General features: G+C 40.0%; 1 protein-coding gene across 1 annotated transcript in view; it reads left to right on the plus strand.

Annotated features, from left to right (window-relative positions):
• Positions 1–7747: 7747 nt before the first annotated feature.
• LOC131226712 (uncharacterized) overlaps positions 7748–15187 on the plus strand; it is a 30440-nt gene continuing 23000 nt past the window's right edge. Inside the window, exon 1 of the mRNA XM_058222348.1 lies at positions 7748–8061. Within this exon, the coding sequence (XP_058078331.1) occupies positions 7794–8061 (268 nt within the window). The 5' untranslated portion in view covers positions 7748–7793. The remainder of the gene's footprint in view (positions 8062–15187) is intronic.

Raw genomic sequence — 15187 nt, forward strand, 5'->3', positions numbered from 1 at the left:
AATGGGGACATTTAACCACCATTGTCCCCTAACAAGGCAGCCCAACAATAATCTACCTAGAAGCAAGGCCCAAGGCCTAAATACCATTGTGAAAACAAAATGGGCAGCCATACATCCACATCTCAACACATAATGGGCCCTAAGAGAATGGCCTAAGGTTCTCATGAATATAATGGACTCAACAAGGGCATAACATGGCCCAAGTACATATCATTATGGGCCAAATGGAGCATTTGTGGCCCAACTGTCATATGTCACCGGATCCATGCATTAAACGGATCAAATGGCCAGCCCATAAGCCCAAGGATATAAGGCCAAGGCCTAAATTATTTATGTAGGCCTCACAACATCAACCCATGACTTGGCAAGGCCTAACCAACAAGTTATAAAGTGGGCCTTGCAAGTCAGCCCATACCAGGGGTTTAAGAGAGGGCATTCAAGGTTCATTTGCTCAAGTTGAGCTCATAGATAGCTCATTGAGCCCATAATATGATAAGGTCAGTCCTTGCACAATACTGGGCTCAATTGGAGGATCTCTAGCCCATCTGGGCCTATAGGACCATAAAAATCTGGTTCATACATGGTCCACAATATACAACATAAGATGGGCCTTACAAAGCATTAATTAAGCCCAAAATATACCTTAGAAAAATAGGTTGATTTGTGTGTATACTCAACACTTCATTTGGCGGGCCACACATCCTTAAAATGTCCCACAACAAGTGTCATGCACCCCTTAATACATTGATGGATTTTTGGCCCACCCAGCTTCCTGGGCTTGCTGAGGTCTAGTAGATATAAATTTTTGGGGGAAAATAAATCTGATAGTGTCCCTTAGTCATCATAGTGGGCCCCAACAAATGGAGGGTATAAATACAATACACAAAAGGAGGTGGGCCTACTGCTGGACTACAAGTCCAGCAGCAGCCCAAGAAGGCTGGACGTCTAGGTAGGCCTAGGCATCCCTAGGGCCTGGACGGCCTGAACAACATACAACAAGGTGGGTTCAATGGTGGATATCCCTCTAGGGAGTGGTCCACACATCAGTGGGCCACCCTAGGGAGGACGGCTAATGAATAAAACACATACATCAAGTGGGCCACTAGGGTGGGGCGGCCAGCCCACTCCTTCGGCGTCCCAAGGGTGGGACGGCTGGCCCTTTCCAAAATCCAGGTGGGCCCCACTTTAGGACGTCCCACCAAGGACTGGTCCCCTACTAAGTGGACCACACAAGGGATGGATGATTAGGATAAAAACATACATAAAGGTGGGCTCGAGGTGGGGTGAATGGCTAGCCCATTACTGGACATTCAGCCCAGCTGGATGTCTAGCAAGGTGCTACTATCCCAGCCCCTAAACACCCCAAATTATGAGTAGATATGTGGCCCATAGGCACATGGGGTTGTCCCTTACAAGGTGGACCACAAGTTGGGTGAATATGAAGGTCACCACCACACAAAAACCTAGGTAAACAACCATGGACAGCAAGGTCTAAAAAAATACAGCAGAAAAAATAAAATATTATTGTCCCTATTTTGAACACCCCAAAAGGGTGGGCCCAAGTCCTCCAAAAATTGGGAAAAAATATTTCTAACTTCCCCATACAAGTGTACTTCAAGGTGGGGTCCACAAAAGTGGCCCACCATTTCAAAAACTATTTTATATTTATGGTTTTCCAAACTGTAATGTTGCTTGACGATTCAAAAAAATCTGGACTGTCCACCCCACTTGGGCCACACCTTTGGGTCCTCAAACAAGGTCAGATAGGTGTGAAATTTAGTATACATCTAGGTGGGGTCCACACCTCTAAGAAAAGTATATCAAAGGGGAAGAAACAATCCCCCAAATAATCCACAAATCTGCCTCAAAACCATCTAGAAACTGTTTAGAAAATTTCTGAACAGCAACATATACATGAAGTAAACTGAGCATAAGAACCAAAATAAGGGGAAATCACCCCATGAAATCAGTGTTGGTCCACCACAGTAGGCCTCACAAATATCCAGACCTATTCCTCACATAAAAATCCATTGCATGTGCCCATGAAAGGGGAAACAGGTCATCAACATCCATAGAGTGGACAGCCATAGGCGTCTACTCTCTTTGGATGGTCTGGATGCTTCCAGGCCATAAGGTAGGCCACACACATCAGAGAATAAGAGATAATCAAAAGAGAAAAATAAGAATCGGCCATAAGGGAAGGGGCTCCGCCACATTGAGGCCCTTCCCTTTATCACAAACCACACATCTACTAATATTGATGAAGATACAATGATCTACACATGCATGCATCTTTCTAATCAAGATCCAATGGTAGGGATGACATATCCACTAAGGATCAAGGGTCTAGATAACCCAAGGATCCTTCTAACTAAGAAAAAAGACCATGGTGGGGTCCATGGAGAATGTTCAGACCCATGGGTTATGCATGCAAGATAGGATGGGCCAATGAGCACACCCAAGAAGACATGGGGCCTCCACCATCATTTCGTGGGCCCCACATGCTTCAAAACATGAGATGAAGAAAAAAAATAATAAAAAGAAATACAAATCTAAGTTCCTAAATGAAAGCACCCACCTACTAGGTCTCCAAGCTACCACCACCAAGAGGTCCTCCAAGCACCTAGAAAGAAGGTTCAAAGGCTAAGATCTTTAGCTAAGGGCTGGATTATGGGGTTATAGGGTGGATGGAGGGCTGGATAATGGGCAAGAGGTGGGACATTCAAGCTTGCTAGGGAGGGGGAGAGAGAGAGATAGATGAGGAGAAGAGAGGGAGAGAGGGAAAATGAGATGAAATTGTAAGTGGGAGGGGTTTCACCAAAACTTATGATTGCCTTGCTAGAAAAGAGGGGAAATGATGACTTCTCTCTCTAGAGAAAAGGAGAAAGTTAGAATTTCAGATTTTGATTAGAGCAAAAAAGAGTTTTCTTGTATGGGAGAGACAAAAAGGAGGCTACCTTGGTAAAAAGACCAATGATGACTTGCTATCTAGGGACCTAGCTACCTAGCCTAGCCTAGATAGTCTAATAACGACCCTAGAATGATGCAAGCATGCCTAGGGATTTATGCAACCCTAGGTGGGCCTCACATAGCGCGATCTATGGCCTAAACAAGCACGGCCCACATTTTATGATCTACAACTCGGATTGCATCACGAGACGCGGCGTTGGAACCGCGGCGACGATGCGGTCGCTAAGGCACTAGTTTCGGGTCGATCCGGGTCAGATTTATATGAATTAACTTAAGGGTCATCGCAAATGCAATCCGTAGGTCGCGAGTTGCAAAAAATTCTACCGGTATGACCACGGGACCTGACGGAGCAAAATGGATACTAAGGTTAAGGGTTTTACACCAGCCACATTTCGTTGAGTCATTTTATCAAACAGTTGGTGAGCAACATCAATGGCAAAGTAACTGAGTCACTGAATTGGTTCGATCCGAGTTCGATTTGAGCTAGATTCGATCCGAGTTGAGTCAAGCTGGGGCCTGCTCGAACTCAACTCGAACTCATTTTCGAGCTCAAAAAATTAGCTCGACTCGGCTCGAACTCAGCTTTGAATCGAGTCGAATCGAGCTTTTTCGAGTCGAGTCGAGCGAGCTAACAGAGCTAGCTCGGTTTGTGTACACCCCTAATCGTGGCCCACTACCCTAGATGATCTAGGATTTTGAGTTTTGATTATTATCGCTATTAGAAACATCATGAACGGTTTTGATTGTGTTGATTGGTTGTTATTTTTGTTACTTCGTCTTTAAGTCTTAGTGTGCGTATATGGCGTGACTTTTGGGGTTTAGGATTTTCTTATAAATATGCAACCCCATGTGGGTTTTTTTATTAAAGTTTATGAATAAAATTCTGCATTTTTTCTTCTATATCCCTCTGAGTTAAAGAAGCTAATTGGGTGCGAAACTCTCCCTTCCTTGAAGGGCTAATTACTATAGTGCGAAGTCACAACTATTCCAAATTGTCCCCACCTCCTCCACCCCATATCCACCATCTTCCATAGCCCTCCCATTTTCAGATTTATCCTTTTTTTGTACCCAGTTCTCCACTATAACAGATTTTCAGATTCTAGGTCACCAGAGGGGCTGAAACTTCAATGGAGCAACACGCACACACCGAAAGGCGGATCGTCATGAAACTTGGTGTGAGAGTGAGCCTCCCTTGGCTGACCAAGCTCTAGGTGGCCTTTTTCAGTTTCATGGGCCCCACAATCGTGCACCTAGGTGGGCTGTTGTCCACACGTAAAATCCTTCTCAGGTGCTTTTCTCGTCTCTATTTCTCTCCTCTCTCACCTTAAATCTCAAACCCTAACCCTAAAAAATCCCAGATTCCAAGTATTTTCAACTTTTGCAAACCCTAGGTTTTCCCCTATTTGAAATGTGGTGAATCTCTTGAATTGGAGAATAGTCCTTTGTAGGATTGGATGAATCTTACACTCCCTTGAGTATTGTTTGGTTTATAGTTTTATTTGATCCAGCCCTAACTTGTGTAGGTTTGGACCCCCGTAAATTCCCCTTGTTGAATGTTTGATCGTATGTGGGACGTGAATTTTTTTTGTGATTGTTTAGAAATTAGTACGATCTAATGCTTGAAATCTTGCATATCATATTTAATTTCATGTCTTGCATCACACTTGGACATGATCTTGTGCTTGTGGTCCATCCAGGACTTGAAATTTCATTGTTTTCAGGCAAAACATATATTTCAGCGGGCTTATTACAACCATTGTGTCAAACATTACATACATTGCTAAGTAGAGATATTAAAGTTGATTTCGCAATTAAATTCAAACCCTCGTAAGTATACCATGCATAGTTACTTTTGGATTAAAGTTGATTCCTAATACAGGGTGCCAAACACAAGAGGATTTCAAATCCAGGGGTTCCAAATCCACGCTCTTGAATCAAGATGGAAGCAGATTGCGTAGTAACTTAGTACCCTTAAGCGTATTGAGTATCCTCTATTATTTATTTATTTTATCCACTCCGTTCATCCATTTTAAAAAATAATTCTAGGGCTTGATCCCAAAACAGAAGCATACCCAAAGCTTAAGTAGACCACACCACAGGAAACAATGTAAATGAACCTCTACCATTGAAAATTTCTTGGAGGCCACAGAAGTTTTGGATTGAGCTATGTTTGTGTTTTCTCTTCATCGGTATCTTTGTGATCTTATGAATAGGCTGGATGACAAATAAACATTACTGGGGACCCTTGGAAGGTTTCAACGGTGGAAATCGTTGTTCCACGCTGTTTCCTGCGGTATGGTCCACTTGAGGTACTTCTTTCCTTCATCCAGGCTTTTTGTAACCGCATCAACAGGTTGGATGGAAAATAAACATGAGTGGGCCAGGTAGCTTGTCAGTAGGCTCAGGTTGGGCTCTAGTTGGGAGAAATTAACATTTTAAATCCGGACAGTTCAAAATCCGGGCCAAAGCCAACCCCAAGCTCGCCGGTTGACACCCGGTCGAGGTTTCGAGTACCAATAGGTGGTGAAATTCCACGACGGCGTGAGTGTGCAGTGGTGTGCATGCGTGTGTAAAAAGAAACAAAGAAAGCTCGTCCTGTTGACAGGGCTCAAAGGTGGGGAAACGGATTGGCTACTCCCCCTGCCACCGGCCAATGGCTGGTGGTCGATGCTCTATGGGCCCCACGATAATGTATGTGCTTCATTCATGCCGTCTATCTATTTTCTACATAATTTTAGGAAATGAGACCAAAAACGAGTTATATCCCAATCTCAAGTGGACCACATTACAGATAACAGTGTTGAATGAACAGTCAACCGATTAAAAACTTTCTGGGGCCATAAACAGTACAGTGGGCCTTAGGAGAATTTTAATGGTGGATATCCAATAACTATTGTTATCCTGTGGTGTGGTCCACATGAAATTTATATCCCTCTCATTTTTGGAATCAAGCCCTAAAATAATCTGTAAAAATATACTGAACAAATACATCATGGTGGGGCCTAAAGAGAACCGACCATCAGCCACCGGGCTAGTGGCACAGGGAGTAGCCAATCCGTTGGATTGGGTACACTAACCCCACTGGGACCTCTCCAGAGACGGACCCTCCTGTCAGGCGATTTGCAGGGGCTACTTTAATACACGTGTCTTATCCAATCCGTCCATTCATTTTGAAAGATTATTTTAGTGAGTGCCATGGAAAAAGATGCAGATCAAAGCTTCAAGTGGACCACACCATAGGAAGCAGTTGTAATAATGCCCACCCTTAAAACCTTCCTGCAGCATAACGTGATGTTTATCTTCCATCCAACCTGTTCATAACGTCACATGGAACCGGTTGAAGGGAAACTATAAATATAAGTTGGATCCAGAACTTCTGCGGCCCTAAGAGGTTTCAGTGGTAGGCATTCGCTTTAGGAAGTTTTTAATGGCATCATTTATTCACCATTGTTTCTGATGATGTGGTCCACGTTAGATTTGGATATGCTTTCTTTTTTCTTTTTCATTTTTTTTTTCATGAGACAAAAATTGAGCTTTAAAAACATACGGATAGTTTACAACACATAAATCAAAGTGGGCCCCATGGTCAAGGATGCAACATGTTGAGTGTGGCCAGGGCCGCACTTAATCCTCTTCCCCACGGACATTCTCGGATGTGGATTGCGTCTTACCCATGCCCGTCTCTAGCCTCAAATGGGCAGTTCTATGGGCTGGCCCACCCTAATGTATCTTTTTATCTAAGCCGTCCATCCCTTTTCTCAGATCATTTTAAGGCAGGAGCACTAGGGGTGTACATAGAGTCGAGCTGGCTTTAGTTCGACTCGGCTCAAACAATAGTTGACCTCAACTCGAACTTGCCTCGACTCGGTCATCAAGCCTGACTGGCCAGCTCGGCTCGGCTCAGTTAGCAGCTCGGGCCAGCTCAGGCCGAGTTTGAGCCAAGATCAAGCCGAGTTCGCCATTGAGGCATTTCCACAGACACCTGAATTGCAACTTCAAAAACTTACTATTTGTAAAATAGAAGCAATGGTTTTGCAGATGTTTTAACAAACGCCTTCTAAATAATGTAAAAACCAAAAAAGAAAAAGAGAGAGAAAAAAAGAAAAGGCATTTGTTTAATATACATACTGTACTTGCCACCGATCAAACCTTCCTTGCCACCAGCCAAACCTTCCTTGTCACCGGCCATATCCCATTGAGGCATTTTATAACAGTTGGAGAGCAACATCAATGGCAAAACAGTTGGTGAGCAACAACAATGGCAAAGTAACCAAGTCACCAAACTAGTTTGATCCGAGTTGGATTTGAGCTGGATTCGATCTGAGTCGAGTCGAGCTAGGCTTGCTCGAACGCGGTTCAAACTCATCTCGAACACAGCTTCAAACCGAGGGAAATCACCTTTTTCGAGTCGAGTGGATCGAGCTAACCCACCACTAGTTTGAGCACGAAATGAGTCAATGCAACGCTCAAATGGACTATTGCATTTAATGCAACTGGCATTTAATGCAAACAAGCTTATTATTTGGTGTGGTCCACTTGAACGTTGGATCTGACTCATTTTTGTGTTCATACCTTAAAAGGATCCGAGAAAAGGGATGGACGGCTTGGATAAACAGATACAACACGGTGGGCCCGCACACAGAACTGCACGCTCCGGCTAGAGACGGGCGGGCGTAGGACGCGATCCGCGTCCGACATCATCATCCACGTGGATGGGACCCATTTGTTGGAGGGTTCTTATCGGTAATAGGAATGTTGTTCAAAGGTCAGTGTATAAACCCTCTCCACAGCAAGAGAGAAGACAAACAGAAGAGAGAGAGAGGATGGGAACCCGTTCCTCCGACGATTTCTCAGTTCTTGTATTGGCTTCTGACCTCAACGTCGATGCCCGCTCTCTCCTATCAGCACCAGATGGAAGAGAAGCATCTCCTCAACAACAGCAAGAAGAGGTCTGGCACGACTGCCCTCCTGCTCTCTTCGGCGGTGATGCCGACGATTTCTCCGACCTCGATTCCTTGCAGGCTTTCCGCATCGAGGGCTCTGATAAATCCGGCAACCGCATCTTCCGCATCGTTGGCAAGTTCTTCCCAGGTCTCGCTCCCACTAGCTCTTTCTCACCTTTTTCCTTTACGAATTCCGCATCTTTCTGCTTTCAAAGAACTTAATTTTGAGATATTTTAATTGGTTTTTTTTCTCTCTTTTTCTTTTGGGGTAATTTTTTGGTGGAATTCAACTTGGAACATGTAAAAAGATTGGATTTTTTCAATCCTAATCTTGTGTTTTTTTAGCACTATCGTTGTAATTGCTGCTGCTCAACTTGGAATATGGAAGTTTTCCCCAGGTTGCAGCCTCTATGCTTCTTCCACCATCGCTTTCCCTTCTTTTCCTTTTTATTTTTTTCCCAACTTCCGCATCTTTCAGTGTGTGCATATCTTGATTTTGAGATATTTAATTGGTTTTTTTTTTTTCTTGTTCTTTTGGGGGTAATTTTTCAATGGAATTCAACTCGGAACATGTACAAAAATTGGGTTAGTTTTTTCAATGGAATTCAACTTGGAATGTGTAAGAAGATCAGAACTTTTTCAATTCTGATCCTGAGAATTTCAGTCCTCTAACTGTAATCACTGCCACTCGACTTGGAATGTAAAAGAAAAGCAATTTGATTTTGTGTCAGTTTTCCTGCTTTTCTACTGCTGAAGTCCAAATTATGGGAAGTCTAATCATATTATTTTGCAATTAACTGTAGAATATCTTGATGAAATTCAAGCCTGGCATGGAAACAGTTTGCACCCTCATACTCCACCCAAAATTCAGTTTATGATGATACTCCTGTCTTCCTACATTACATTAATCTATAGTTCAAATTTATCGTTCTCCAAGACATGCTCTGTGGAAAGACTTGTAGAGTTTTCATGGTATTAGATATGTATGTTGGTGGGTGAAATGACACGAGGAGAAGGGTAGGGTTCTGCGAAGAATTAAATGGGGAAATGAGAAAGTGGAACCTGTCTTGGTTCACGAAGGGGATTTCAATGGATCTGTTTTTCCAATGAGAAGTTGGGGGATGCATAATTAACTTTGGGTTAAGTGGATTTGTGGATTTTGTGGAGGCTAATGATCTTATGGATTTTCCTTTAAGAGGAATTTTTAATATTTGATCTGGTAATTGGACTAATCTGATCATGGGTGAGGTAGCTTGCTTCTCATTTCTGGGGTAGTGGGAGAGGCACTATCAAGATGTTGTTCAATCAATTCCCCCAAGACCAGTTTTGCATCACATTCAATTGTTCTTGAGGTGGCAGCATCATTCTGAGGCCCCAATTACATTCCAATTCAAGAGTTGGTGGCTGGATGTTCCTCAATTTAATCGATTGGTTGCATGGTATTCCAAAAATGATTATGCATCAGCTGTATCGGCCGATACGTAATGGAAACAGTCACACTTGATATCGTTCGTTGCTTTCACCAAAAATAAAAAATAAAAACAGAGCAAAAAAGTCACTGTTGATGCTGGAGTGAATTGGTCCATCATGAAAAAAAATGGGCTGTATCAGTCTGTATCTGCATATTGGCCGATATGGGCTGATACGCCCTGTATCAGCCCTGTACAACATCACAGCCAGATACAGCCATAAACTTCCCATTTGAAATATTTGCTTTCAATTTTCTCTCATTGTTCCACTTCATTTTTCATTTCAACCGTAAGGAAGCTTAGATCTTGGCCTTTTTTTCCCCTTGAAAGGTGGACCTAGCCCTATTTTGTGGACCACACAATAAAATTTGAGTAGGATGCTAGGATCTGATAGATTGAAGTGCAGTGGACAATTTGAAATACAGGAAGAAGGCTAGTCCATCACTTCTTTAACTTTTTTTTTATATAAAGAATTTTACCAATAATTTTGAGATTTTTTCCACAAATAAAGTTTTGGCCATTATAGGAGACAAGGGCCATATTGGCTGATTCAACCCATATCGTATTGGCTAGCAAGCTGGCCAATTCTGTTACATGAGACCTTGGTTGGTTGCTAAATGGCGAGTTCTTTTATAGTGGAGGGATGGGCTGGTTTCCATTCGGAGTCCTCATAGGATGAAACAGGAAGAAAGAAATTTTGCAAATGAGGCTCTTAAAGAAGGAAGGGATTGTGCCCAAGATCACCAACATTGACAGGGAAGAGGATATTGGAGCTATTTCTGATGGCCTTAGATTGGAAATGGAGGCTCTTAACCGGAAGGTCCGTAACATTTGGAGATTTTCAGAAGGGATGAGTTTGCTTGGAAGCAAAAGCCTAGAACTACATGGTTAAAGTGTGGGGACAAGAACATTGTGTTTTTAAGAAGATGGAAAATGGGAAGCAAAGAAGTATTTGACTCTTGTGGATCAAAATGTGAGGGCCGAGAATGTAACCCAAGTTAGAAGTCATCATTGAGTTCTACAATGGTTTTATGCTAAGGAGGAAATCATTAGACCTTTTTCTTTTCGAAAGGTCTGTTAGACCCTTGTTTGATGATGTCGAGTCATCTCGCACGAGTCTTCTATATGGCTTGAGAGGACTTAAGGAGAAGTGAGGAATGCAATTCAAAAGGTATACAACATTGGGACCTAATGATTTTTCCTTGCCAATTCTCAATGCTTTTGGAACATCATTAAGGATGGCCTAATAGAGTTCATGAAAGAATTCTACCAAAGGGCAAGACTAAATATGAACTTAAATCCTCCTATATTATGCTTATTCAGAAATGAAATGGGCAGTGGAAATCAAGGAGTGCAAGCTAGTCCATTTTGCTGGGAGTTCTTACAAACTTCTTGTAGAGATCAAGGTGTCCCGTATGGCCGTATCGGTATCGGTTGGCGTAACGGTGACCTCCAAAACCGATACGGATACGGGGGCGTAACGGTGATACGGGGGCGTAACGGCCCGTAACAGCGCAAATTATTTTTTTTGCCAAAAAAATATGAAAAAATATGGATTAAATCCGGAATATTCTAAGCATTCCAAATATGCATTCATTTATAAATTGGAACATGTTTATGGTGGTGTAACGGTCCACTCTTTAGTGAGAAGTTGTATCGGATTGTCTGATGAATTTATGAACCAGATAACCTGAATTTGACTACAAAATTCATATATTTAATTTTGTAACTATCTACTATCAATGATAGATATATTAGAATGAATGTAATATGAAAATATCTTACATTTAGGTGTTTGCAATTATTTTTGAGGGCCAAAATTCATGCGTAAATAGAAAAAAAATATAAAATGGCACCCCAAATATGTAAAATGCACATTAACATGTTCTACTATGATTAACACATCATATGACATCATTAAAACAGCAAAAGAATCATTAAAAAATGATTTTTCGAATTTTCAAAAAAAGGGCCGAAATAAATGCGTAAATAGAAAAAAATAAAAAAATAAAAAAAAATGGCACCCCAAATATGTAAAATGCACATTAACATGTTCTACTATGATTAACACATCATATGGCATCATTAAAACAGCAAAAGAATCATTAAAAAATGATTTTTCGAATTTTCAAAAAAAGGGCCGAAATAAATGCGTAAATAGAAAAAAATATAAAAAAAATATAAAATGGCACCCCAAATCTGTAAAATGCATATTAACATGTTCTACTATGATTAACACATCATATGGCATCATTAAAACAGCAAAAGAATCATTAAAAAATGATTTTTCGAATTTTCAAAAAAAGGGCCAAAATAAATGCGTAAATAGAAAAAATATAAAAAATATATAAAATGGAACCCCAAATCTGTAAAATGCACATTAACATGTTCTACTATGATTAACACATCATATGACATCATTAAAACAGCAAAAGAATAATTTAAAAATGGTTTTTCGAATTTTCAAAAAAAGGGCCAAAATAAATGCGTAAATAGAAAAAAATATTAAAAAAATATAAAATGGCACCCCAAATCTGTAAAATGCACATTAACATGTTCTACTATGATTAATACATCAAATGGCATGATTAAAACAGCAAAACAACCATTAAAAACTGATTTTTCGAATTTTAAAAGAAGGGGCCAAAATTCATGCGTAAATAGAAAAAAATATTAAAAAATTATTAAATGGCACCCCAAATCTGTAAAATGCACATTAACATGTTCTACTATGATTAACACATCATATGACATGATTAAAACAGCAAAATATATTAAAAAAAGTATAAATACCTATTTTTGACGAATTTCTGAAAAATGGCCCACGAGCTTTGATTCAAAAAAATCTATAATATAATGTGTTTTTCTATCAAATTCCTAGCTAAGGTTGGTCGAAATTAGTAGTAGAAGGAGTTAGAAACAGTTTGGAAGCAAGAGGTTTCAAAAAACAGCAAAAACAGAGCTAAAAAAAAAAAAAAAAAAAAGTCACCGTATCGGCCGATACGGGTACAAAAAATCGAATCGGCCGTTTCGGCCCCGAAACGGGTAACGGTTCGCACCATTACAGTTACGTATCGGCCGATACGTAACCGATTTGGCATACCATGGTAGAGATCCCTCCTTTTGATATTAAGAGAATTTTCAAGTCTTATCATATATTAGTTTCAATGGGCATTTATTAAGGATTGTTAGGAGATGGGCCCTCATGATGTGCAAATGTACCAACAGTTGAAGGGTTGGGACTATGGGGATTTTGTATAAAATAACATGATGGAAGTGTACAACCACGTTCACTGAGAAATTCTCTTATACTCCATAGGAAGATGGGTAAGAAAAGACTCGGCAACCTTTTTGTCTAAATGAAGTTATGGCCCTGATAGAGTGGAATGGTAGAAAAGGATTCATGTAGCCGACCCCAATTAGTTGGGATAAAGCTTAGATGATAACGATGATGATGGATTACTTGGGTAGAGGAATGCGTCTCCATGCATCTCTCTATTCCGGTTATCCTCTGTTGCTGGTGCTTTTTCGTCTTTCTTTTTCTTTTTGAGTTTTTTTCCAACCGTAAATCCCACGTTTTGCCCTCTTTTTTGTGCAACCCAAACTTCACTTTCCCAAACTAATACACTATTTTTTTCTTGGACGAGAAAGTCCCTGCAATACAAACCCATTTTCTAAAATCTTATATCTCCTTCATACAACAATACCCTAGCACCAAAAACTCATTTTCTGATTTCTTCTCTCCTCTTCGTGAGAGAACACCCTAACACCAATTTCCTGAATTCTTCTCTCCTCTTGGTACGAGAATACCCTAACACGAAAAACCTATTTCTTGAAATTTTCTCATTTCTTTTTATTTCTTCTTTTGGACGAAAATACACTTGCTACCACATATTTCATTTTCTTCATTTTCCCTCAGACGAGAATACACTTGCTACCACAAACTGTTACTTCATTTTCTTCATTTTTTCAACTCAAGAAAGGAGGAAAATGGTGCCTCCATCGAAGAAGCAAGAATTACAGGCATAAGAGGAATCGAGAAATTTTGTGAAATGTTGTATTTTGTTTTGAATGATATCTTGTATAAAATTCATGGTGAACGAAGACTTGTTTATGAATTGTTAATTAATTTAATTGTGAATAGTGATTTCATTATGAATGGTGATTTGTTTGTGAATTGGTATGATTTATCTGAGTCTCAGTCAATTTCACTATGTTCTCGTTCACTTTCACGCTGTTCTCGTTCAATTTCAAGATTTCCTTATTCAATATCACGCAATTCTCGATCAATTTCATGATGTTCTCATTCAATTTCCTCAATTCTCGGTCATTTTCACTCAATTTTCGGTCAATTTCACTCAATTCTTGATCAATTTCACTCAAGTCTCAGTTAATTTCACTCAACTCTCGGTCATTTTCACTCATTTCTCAGTCAATTTCACTCAGTTCTCTGTCAATTTCCCGATGTCCTGATTCAATATCACACAGTTCTCGGTCAATTTCATGTTGTTCTCGATCAATTTCACTCAATTCTCAGCCATTTTCGCTCATTCCTCGATCAATTTCACTCAATTCTTGGTCAATTTCACTCAACTCTCAGCCATTTTCACTCATTTCTCGGTCAATTTGGTGAAGTTCTTGGTCAATTTCACGATGTCCCTAGTCAATATTAGGCAGTTTTCGGTCAATTTCACTCAAATCTCGGCCATTTTCACTCATTTCTTGGTCAATTTCCGCAAGTTCGCGGTCAATTTCATGGAGTTCTAGTAAACAAGGCTCAAGGACTTCTCCCCTATTCTTCTTTTCTTCATTTCCCCAACTCAAAAAAGGATGAAAATGGTGCCTCCATCAAAAAGCTACAAATTACAGGTATATTTAAAAGCACCGAAAAGAATTCCCAGTTTATTATTTTTTAAACTTTTGGGCTAAAAATAAAATTAATCCAAATTTCAAATGAATTATTTAATACTACAAAGGAAAGAATCTATAAACCACATTAGGGTTTTTTTTTTTTAATCTAAACCCTTCACGGTGATAAAGGGGCGTAACGGCCCGTAACGATACAAAATTTTTTTTTGCCAAAAATATATGAAAATCGCTAAAGGCAGTAAACAAATTTTTTTAAAATTGGAAATTTAGGAGAAAAATCCATTTTTAGAATTTAAATGGATTTATAATTTTGAACCGTAATGTTTACCAAAATTCTTTTTAATTTTCAAATTCTAATTTATAACTTAACAATTTGATAATTTCAAAATATTTTTTAAAAAATAAATTAAATTTAATCCTTCCAATTTTTTTACACTCACTGGATGGGCTGGTTTCCATTCGGGGTCCTCATAGGATGAAATAGGAAGAAAGAAATTTTGCAAATGAGGCTCTTAAAGAAGGACGGGATTGTGCCCAAGATCACCAACATTGACAGGGAAGAGGATACTGGAGCTATTTCTGATGGCCTTAGATTGGAAATGGAGGCTCTTAACGGGAAGGTCCGTAACATTTGGAGATTTTCAGAAGGGATGAGTTTGCTTGGAAGCAAAAGCCTAGAACTACATGGTTAAAGTGTGGGGACAAGAACATTGTGTTTTTAAGAAGATGGAAAATGGGAAGCAAAGAAATATTTGACTCTTGTGGATCAAAATGTGAGGGCCAAGAATGTAACCCAAGTTAGAAGTAATCATTGAGTTCTACAATGGTTTTATGCTAAGGAGGAAATCATTAGACCTTTTTCTTTTTGAAAGGTATGTTAGACCCTTGTTTGATGATGTCGAGTCATCTCGCACGAGTCTTCTATATGGCTTGAGA

The sequence above is a fragment of the Magnolia sinica genome, chromosome 15, assembly GCF_029962835.1.
Source record: "Magnolia sinica isolate HGM2019 chromosome 15, MsV1, whole genome shotgun sequence".
In the NCBI taxonomy this organism is placed as follows: domain Eukaryota; kingdom Viridiplantae; phylum Streptophyta; class Magnoliopsida; order Magnoliales; family Magnoliaceae; genus Magnolia; species Magnolia sinica.